The sequence below is a fragment of the Mizuhopecten yessoensis genome, unplaced genomic scaffold, assembly GCF_002113885.1.
Source record: "Mizuhopecten yessoensis strain PY_sf001 unplaced genomic scaffold, ASM211388v2 scaffold10739, whole genome shotgun sequence".
Lineage (NCBI taxonomy): Eukaryota > Metazoa > Mollusca > Bivalvia > Pectinida > Pectinidae > Mizuhopecten > Mizuhopecten yessoensis.
In genome coordinates this window covers 26,153-36,168 of record NW_018408697.1, presented here as the reverse complement: position 1 = coordinate 36,168, position 10,016 = coordinate 26,153, and the positions used below count along the sequence as shown (strand labels likewise).

The following is a 10,016-nucleotide window of genomic DNA, read 5'->3' as shown; positions in this document are numbered from 1 at the left end:
AGGGGCGGGGCCAAAAGGGGGCAATTTGGCTATATTGCTTTAAGCGACTTCTTCTCTGGAACTAAGAGATGGATATCAACCATATTTCACTGGAAGCATCTCTAGGTGGTGGGGATTCAAAATTTTACAAATGGTGGGGCTGACCCCCCAGGGGGCTGAGGGGCGGGGCCGAAAGGGGGCAATTTAGCTATATTGCTATAAACGACTTCTTCCGTAGAACTATACCATGGATATTGATCATATTTGGTCGGAAGCATTCATGGGAGGCAGGGATTCAAAATTGTACAAATGGTGGGGCTGACCCTCGTGGCGGCTGAGGGGCGGGGCCAAAAAGGGTTATTTAGCTATATTACTTTAAGCGACTTCTTCTCTGGAACTAAGAGATAGATGTCAATCTTATTTGACTGGAAGCATCCCTAGGTGGTGGGGATTTAAAATTTTACAAATGGTGGGGCTGACCCCCCAGGGGGCTGAGGGCTGGGCCAAAAGGGGGCAATTTAGCTATATTGCTAGAAACGACTTCTTCCGTAGAACTATACCATGGATATTGATCATATTTGGTCGGAAGCATTCATGGGAGGCGTGGATTCAAAATTGTACAAATGGAGGGGCTGATCCCCTGGGCAAAGGGGTGGGGCCAAAAAAAAATATACTTGGAAATGGGATCCCCACCATATAACCATATATACAATTGCTGAGTATAAAGAAAGGAATGCATATTTGCTTCCAGGATGGCCCTCGGGTCTGTCCCCACCCTTGGAGACTTAACCCCTGGGTCATAACTTTGAAACGGTTAAGATCCCCACCCCAAAACTATATATACAATTGTTGGGCATATAAAGAGACGAATGCAGTCATGATATTAGTATTGACCCCAGGGTCTGCCCCACCCTTGCAGACATAACCCCTGGGTCATAACTTTGAAACGGTTGAGATCCCCACCCCAAAACTATATATACAAATGCTGGGCAAAAAGAGACAAATGCAGTCATGATATTAGAATTGATCCTGGGGTCTGGCCACAACCCTAGGGCCCTCTGGGCCTCTTGTTGTGAATTTGTATGCATGCATTAATGTACACCTGTTGAAAAGGATATATATATACATGCCAGGCTTTTATGCTAACATTGATTATTATTCACCTGATAACGTGATGCTAAGGTGGATGCTTTATTGTCTTTGAAATGTTTGAAATTTACATTTTTGAATAGGTATATATATAAATCACTCCTGGTGATCAGGTGAAAATACAGGTTTCTACCACAATACGCTGTGTTATTCCACTCTCAGATCATTGTATAAACACGCAAACTGTTAGATAAATATGAGTTATATACCACACGTGGTATATGACCTTCAAGAGTTTTGATTGGTCGAGAAGATGAACTTTGACCGGAACGACTTTTTCCACGCCCTTTGCCACATGCTGTTTTGTTTACGTCGTCTGCTGTCAACATTCGACAAATGTTGGTGACTTTGTGAGGTTATGCGGAAAATGGAGTTATTAAGGCAATATTAAAAGAAGGTGATACTTAAAGATTTAATCGTTAGTTTCAGGCAAAATTGCTACAGTCGCTCGATATCGTTTCGACGTCACACCTTTGCGTGTCCAGGTCGTGAAACCAAAACAAGATCTGTCACAGTGTCGGGAAATATTTCGTTCCCCCAACGTCTCGTTATCACTATATGGACGGCCTGACTATGGCTGAACTTTCACAATAAAGGTCAACCAGAGAACCATCACGAAGAAACGTAGGCCTATGGTTTTGGACATTGACAGCGATACGTTCATCTTCATCACTTGGCGGGAGGTAGACTTCGTACGATATGCTTACGCGCATATAGTCTGTGGTTAATTTATATAAATTAATGTAATACTGATACTCTCAATATCAAAAGTCGTTCATCTATTATATTTTTTCATGAAGTTGTTGCCGAAACATTAATTTTGACAATTATTAAATTTGTAAAAAAAATGTCATATTTGAATATTAATGAGTGACTTTTTACATATGGGTCATATCACTACGCCAGCCTTGTCAACAAACACATGCGTGTATGTTATTTCCGACTGATCATGAGATTGTGGTAGACACAGATCACACGACTCTTGGTTGTTAAGTATGGTATTTATTTCACTCTCGTTAGTTAATTTTCAAAGTTACAGAAAGACACTCGCTAAAGCTCGTGTATTTTGTAACTTTTGTAACTTTTGTAACTTTTGAAAATTAACTAACTCGAGTGAAATAAATACCATATTCAACAACCATTCGTTGTGTAACCTCTATTCATATTTCATGAAGTGGACTCTACCTTTGAAATAACAATTAACCTATATACCTAATTCCAACAGATGGTTTATCCTCTCTCAACGGACAGGGTGATCACCACACCGTGACATTAGAACAATACGATAAGGTAGACAGTCTGTGGAGCCTTAACCACTGACCTGACTGGAGACCCTACTAATATGTAAACAAAAGAGGATTAGTCCCCTATTGTTTAGAGTATAAGTAGTGGACTCCTTGTTTGGGCAACTGCACCCTTAGGCATATATAGATATTCAAACTGCTGCTTGCCATAGAAATTCATAATTCACAGGATGGTTGATATTAGATGAAAATCCCATATGAAAAAGAGGAAAATTTTCAAAAACCGAAGTCCAGATTATTTTTGGACACAGAAAAAAGGGTGCTGCCCGGGCAACTAGTGCAACACCCCTGGGTCCACCACTGTTGTTTAACAGACTGACTATAAGCACGAACTCGAAATCGGTAATACCAAATATGGATAATAGCTGTTTTAAGTTACTGATCAGTAGAATACAGTAGATCACATTCCCTAAGACAACAGTCGACATTACTATGAGCGAGTGTGCTGATGTCATTGTGCAGCTTCATGCCATATTTGAATTTTGTTTTGTTTCAATAGCCAATTAGTTTGTTCCCGTTTGTTACCAAAAGTAACAGTTTTAAAAGGAAATAGACTAACAGGAAATAAAAGCCAGGAAAAGGAAATAAAAGCCAGGAAATAAAAGCCATTAAGTGCATTAAAGCCATTTTTGTCTCTGTGGAGTATAACATACAGATAGATAATTTGTGATATTTTCTTATATTGGATATATTTTTTAGAGGTTTTTGGAAGTTGAAGAACGGCAGTCTGAAGAATATTCCTTTCCACACTGCTTTAGTCTGGATTGCTGATGATTTTAATTATGAATTAGATATATTTCAACATTAGTAGTAATTAGAGCTGAATCAAATATTCAAACCAAATCTAGCTTATTTTACGAGTTACAGACGTTTCGCCCCAGACCATTTTGCCCCAACTTTATTTCACTTGCCCCAATTTTCAGTTCATTTCGTCCCAAGTGTGACAACCATATCACCCAAAATTGTTTACGCCCCAAATATATTACTTAAATATTAATGTTTAGAAACATATAAGGCCAAATAAAAATATGTGTGTTTCCTGTTTCGACTCCAATGAAGATTACCTCCATGAATGTTATTGTTTTAATCGAGTATGAAATACCATAGAAAAGTGAAATAATAATAGATATTACAATACAAAGACATTCTGTTTGTAATATTGTGGATTTAAGTAATAACACTGAGTTTATTTGACAGGTGAACTACATCGCTTGCAATGCTGTGGCATTTTTCTGTGCCATACAGATGAGAAAGCGACTGCCTGGCTCCCCTGAGAACAGCACACAGAGACACATCACTGAACTGTGTATAGGTCTGCTCCTGTCTCTCTTCTGTTTTGGCTAGTAAGTATTCATCATTTCAAAGGAGTTTAATATTCTTTTTATGTAAATGAAGCATGACCATCATTCCCAATGTGTAGTTTACATATATCATTCCCAAGATTTTTAGCTTACCTGGCCCGTTGTCCATCAACTTTTTATTTTGAACGACTTCTTCTAAAGAACTGGAGGACCTAGGGTCACGATATTTGGCCAGTAGGTACCTGGGATGGAATGTAATGGTATAAAGTTTCCTCATTAAAATGACCTTGACCTACTTTCAAGGTCACATGGGTCAAATATGTTAAAGCCTTCAAACAACAATATCCTAAGAACCCTTTGGACTGGAGTCATGGTACTTCAGTATGTTTTGTAGACCAGCAGTGCATTTTTTTTTTTTATTACAGTAATGAGGTCAAAGGTCAACTTCAAGTGCTAATTGGGTTTCAAAAGTCAACATGGGTTAAAAGCTTTAACAATCTTCTTCTCAAGTTCCATATGGCCCAGGGTCATGATATTTTGCCTGTAGGTACCAGGGATAGAGTACTATAAAGTTTCCTTTTTAAAATTACCCTGACCTACTTTCAAGGTCACAGGAGTCAAATATGTTAAAAACTTCAAACAACGATATACTAAGAAGCATTTGATGTAGAGTCATGATACTTGGGTATGTCATATAGACCAGCTGTGAATCGTTTTCTTTATTACAATTATGAGGTCAAAGGTCAACTTTAAGTGCTAGCCGGAGTCAAAGGTCAATGTGGGTTAAAAGCTTTAAAATTAAAATTTGAAATTATGAAGCATTTAAGAGATGTTCAAAATGTCTTGTGTTCTAGTAACCAAATTTGGTCTGAAGTTACCTATGTGTCAGTTTCATGTAACACACGAAACAGGTGAGCGATACAGGTTCTCTGGGCCTCTTGTTTTCAAACCAAAGTTGTGATCACTTATAATGACATTTACTGCAAACTTCTAAATTGTAAAAGACCTTATCACAAAAAGAACTAAAATTCCAGTAGTTTCATGATTTAGGGAAAAGCAAAAGAAAAAAGAGAAGAAAAGGCATTTGGTAACATTTTTATACACAACATTTTCCAAATCCAAGCGATCGCAAGCTTGAGATTGTTATTACCCAGTATACCAGTGATTTGAGGAAGAGCTATATAATTATGTAATATTTCAAAATTATTGAGGTGCAAATATAAATGTTCACATTTCTTGTGTTCATTTCAAAAGCAAATGTCCTGGTTCTTATCGGCCATTTGACTGGATATGCTGTTAATTAGAATCATGTATTCAAAGGACAGACGTGAACTGAAATCAAGATAATAAGTGAGAGACTGTTTCAGCGTAAATCAGTGAGTGTCATGTTTATTTTCCATTGCTGATGTGACATTGTGTTTGTATGTGCTCACATGTACAGGTATTGCTAAAGTAACACACCTAATTCAAATGAATCAAATTACATAGAGCTTTACCGAATGAGTGATGGTTGGTTATCATGTTTAACTAACTTCAGTAAGTTAATTTTTAAATAGTATGAAGATATGGGATTTACCGAGTGTATTATTCAGTTTGAAAATTAACTAACGAGAGTAAGATGATAATCAGTCATGAGAGGTTTGGGGCCTTTTTTCTCCCGTCACATTCATGTTGTGTCTGGAAAACCATGTGTTTATCTGGAAAAGACATCATTCCTGTTTCTGCATGATCTGGGGAACAATCACCTTAAATTATGATATCACAATGAAAGATGACGACACAAAGAAATATTGTATGATTAAAGTATAATTAAAAGATTGACAGATGATATCACGTCCAAGATGTTACCCACTCATACATGTAGGTAACCAACTCCTAGAAGATTTATCCAATTTTATATAATTATGTAATATTCCAAAATTACTAATGTGAAAATATAAATGTTAACATTTGTTGTGTTCCTTTCAAAAGCACATATCCTGGTTCTTCTAAGCCATTTGAATGAATGTGACTTTATCTAGTATAAACCTTGTATTTCTGTATGTAGTATTCAAAGTTCATAAGTAGCTGAAGTCAGTTAGAAGATAATAGAGAGAGTGTCAACGAAAGCAGTGATTGGCACAACATATAGTGGTTGTGGGAGAAATATAACTCAGTGTCATTGGCACAACATATAGTGGTGTGGGAGAAAATATAACCCAGGGTGATGGCACAACATATAGTGGTGTGGGAGAAAATATAACCCAGGGTGATGGCACAACATATAGTGGTGTGGGAGAAAATATAACCCAGGGTGATGGCACAACATATAGTGGTGTGGGAGAAAATATAACCCAGGGTGATGGCACAACATATAGTGGTGTGGGAGAAAATATAACCCAGGGTGATGGCACAACATATAGTGGTTGTGGAAGAAATATAACTTGTGTGATTGGCACAACAGAAAGTGGTTGTAGGAGAAATATAACTCAGTGTCATTGGCACAACATATAGTGGCTGTGGGAGAGATATAACTCGTGTGATTGGCACACCATATAGTGGTTGTGGAAGAAATATAAATCGTGTGATTGGCACAACAGAAAGTGGTTGTAGGAGAAATATAACTCAGTGGGATTGGCACAACATAAAGTGGATGTGGGAGAAATATAACTCGGTGTGATTGGCACAACATATGGTGGTTGTGGAAGAAATATAACTTGTGTGATTGGCACAACAGAAAGTGGTTGTAGGAGAAATATAACTCAGTTTGATTGGCACAACATATAGTGGCTGTGGGAGAGATATAACTCAGTGTGATTGGAAAAACATAAAGTCGTTGTGGGAGAAATATAACTCGGTGTGATTGGCACAACAGAAAGTGGTTGTAGGAGAAATATAACTCAGTGGGATTGGCACAACATAAAGTGGATGTGGGAGAAATATAACTCGGTGTGATTGGCACAACAGAAAGTGGTTGTAGGAGAAATATAACTCAGTGTCATTGGCACAACATATAGTGGTGTGGGAGAAAATATAACCCAGGGTGATGGCACAACATATAGTGGGTGTGGGAGAAATATAACTCGGTGTCATCAAGTTAACACCGTTAGTTAATTTTCAAAAGTTACAAAAGTTACAAAATACACGAGCTTTAGCGAGTGTCTTTCTGTAACTTTGAAAATTAACTAACGGTGTTAACTTGATGACACCGAGTTATATTACTCCCACAACCACTTTACGTTGTGCCAATCACACTGCGTTATATTTCTCCCACAACCACTATATGTTTTCGCACTCCCACAACATATAGTGGTTGTGGAAGAAATATAACTCGTGTGATTGGCACAACATAAAGTGGTTGTGGGAGAAATATAACTCGGTGTCATCAAGTTAACACCGGTAGAAATCGAAATGGATACAAATGGAGCTGCTCTGCGTTACTCTAGAGAAGTGATAAATACAACTGTACAATGTTGATTCTGTAAAACAGTTGATTTCTATCTGTTTTCAGTCAGATCATCCACATGATCCTGTACTCCACACTGCCCTATCTACTGATGGTGTACGGACCCAGGGCCTCCTTCCATAAGATGGTGTTTGCTGTAGCTATGGGATACGCATCAATCATGCATCTGTACCGGCTATACTATGACTTTTTCGGCTTCTCATTAGATGTGACGGGGTAGGAGAAAATGTTGGTCACTGATTGAAAAACGGAACCAAATTTGAAAGAAGTTTTGAAAAGCGATACTTGATAGAACAAGATTTTGCTTCTATTTCTTTTATATCATTTATGTTGTAAATGAATTTCTCGATGCTGTGTGCAATTTTTATACGTCCGTCCGGCGTAAACTTTTGTTTGTCCGGCTATCTCCTCCTACATTTTTCGACCGATCTCTTGGAAACTAGCAGAATCATGATATGAAGTTGTGTCTCTCTTTAAAGAATTTTGATTCGACCATTTTTTTAAAAGTGATTGCCCTTTGTTCATTTCAGTATTTGATTTTTGTCCGGCAATCACCTCCTACATTTTTCAACGGATCTCTTTGAAACTTAGTAGGCTAAATAATCATGATATGTTGTTGTGTTTCCTTGAAAAGAATTTTGGTTCGACAATTTTTGCAAAAGTTATTGCTCATTTCAGTATTTGATTTTTTATCTGGAGCTTTCTCCTACATTTTTATAGCATGTCGGCTAACCACTCTTTGAATGATGCAGAACTTATTTCAATGTAAGAAAGTATATAACACTATATGGCATTCGACGGGCGTATATTGTTCCGCTCCGCGGTACTCTTGTTAAATATGTGTACAACATTTTACAGACTGGTGTGGGCATAGGACCCTGGCCTTGGGTCCCCTAAAAACTGAAAACAAAAACTTGAATAAGATGGGCCCATCCTATTTCATTTTCTTTTAGTTTTACATATAATGGCCCCTCTAATTTCTCATACTGATTAAACATATCTGAAAATGTCCGAAGCTTCTGAGAACTCCCTGTGATAAAATATCACATCTAATCAGAAAATACTACATTGTTGTACTAGCTTAATTCATAGCCACATGGTCAGTAGAAGGGACTTGAGGAGATGTTGTGTCCAGTCAGTGACTTAACTATGGATATGAACACTGTTTGCTATCAAATTGCTTTACACTGTTTACGTTACAGACCTCTGATGTTGATGACTATGAAATGTACGAGTATGGCATTCGCTCTGCATGATGGAACGGAGAAGGACGAAGAGAAGTTGTCTGATGACCAGAAGAAAATGTGCATCAAGTACCTACTTTATTATTCTAACTAAAACTTAATACAACACAAAGAATAATCTATGGTCTAAGGGAAATATAACACAAAGAATAATCTATGGTCTAAGGGAAATACAACACAAAGAATGATCTATGGTCTAAGGGAAATACAACAAAAAGAATAATCTATGGTCTAAAGGAAATACAACACAAAGATTAATCTATGGTCTAAGGGAAATACAACACAAAGAATGATCTATGGTCTAAGGAAAATACAACACAAAGAATGAGCTATGGTCTAAGGGAAATACAGCACAAATAATAATCTATGGTCTAAAGGAAATACAACACAAAGAATAATCTATGGTCTAAGGGAAATATAATACAAAAAATAATCTATGGTCTAAGGGAAATATAACACAAAAAATAATGTTTGGTCTAAGGGAAATACAACACAAAGAATAATCTATGGTCTAAGGGAAATACAGCACAAATAATAATCTATGGTCTAAGGGAAATATAACACATAAAATAATGTTTGGTCTAAGGGAAATACAACACAAAGAATAATCTATGGTCTAAGGGAAATACAACACAAAGATTAATCTATGGTCTAAGGGAAATATAACACAAAGAATAATCTATGGTCTAAGGGAAATATAACACAAAGAATAATCTATATTGGTCTAAGGGAAATAATTTGTTACATACCAGACGTTGATTATAAATCATACATGTTTAAGTTATAGTCTAGACTGAAGGGAGACAACTTCCTAGAGACCTGTTATCAGGTATATAAGCTGTTTTATAATTACAGAAAGATAGAGACCTATTTATCAGGTATATAAGCTGTTTTATAATTACAGAAAGATAGAGACCTTTTTATCAGGTATATAAGCTGTTTTATAATTACAGAAAGATACTGACCTGTTTATCAGGTATATAAGCTGTTTTATAATTACAGAAAGACCCCCAGCATCCTGTCCTACTACAGCTACATCTTCTGTTTCCATGGCGTCATGGCTGGGCCCCTTGTCTTTTACACTGATTACACCCATTTTATCAATGGAGAAAATCTCAAAGTTTCAGAACCAGAAACAAAATCTGTAAGTTCAACTTAACTCTACGTTATCACCAGTGAGTGTACTATTCTGCTTCCTCCAAATTACTGTTGTTTGAACAAAAGGTCTGTTTATCCATTGGCAAATTTCAATCACTTGGTGACCCCCTAAAATCCCTAAGGGCCAAAGTCAAATTACTGTTGTTTGAACAAAAGGTCTGTTTATCCATTGGCAAATTTCAATCACTTGGTGACCCCCTAAAATCCCTAAGGGCCAAAGTCAGATGCTTTTCAAACCAAGATTTTCATCTGCATGGCATACCTAATGATGGACTTAATAATATTGAAATAAATAAAAAAACAGTAAGAGGTGAAACGGTTCATCAATGAGTAACATAACAGTTNTTCATCAATGAGTAACATAACAGTAAGAGGTGAAACGATTCATCAATGAGTGACATAACAGTTAAAGGTGAAACGATTCATCAATGAGTTG

At 36.9% G+C, this 10,016-nt stretch overlaps 1 protein-coding gene across 2 annotated transcripts in view; it reads left to right on the top strand.

Annotated features, from left to right (window-relative positions):
* Positions 1-10,016, top strand: part of LOC110462048 (lysophospholipid acyltransferase 1-like) — a 52,100-nt gene that overhangs the window by 16,022 nt on the left and 26,062 nt on the right. Inside the window, exons 2-5 of one of the 2 annotated variants that reach the window (XM_021515823.1) lie at positions 3,630-3,775; positions 7,224-7,394; positions 8,381-8,491; positions 9,425-9,566. In XM_021515823.1, coding sequence (XP_021371498.1) covers positions 3,630-3,775; positions 7,224-7,394; positions 8,381-8,491; positions 9,425-9,566 — 570 coding nt within the window. Of the gene's footprint in view, positions 1-3,629; positions 3,776-7,223; positions 7,395-8,380; positions 8,492-9,424; positions 9,567-10,016 lie in introns of those variants that run through there. The other variant, XM_021515824.1, reaches the window with a different exon arrangement.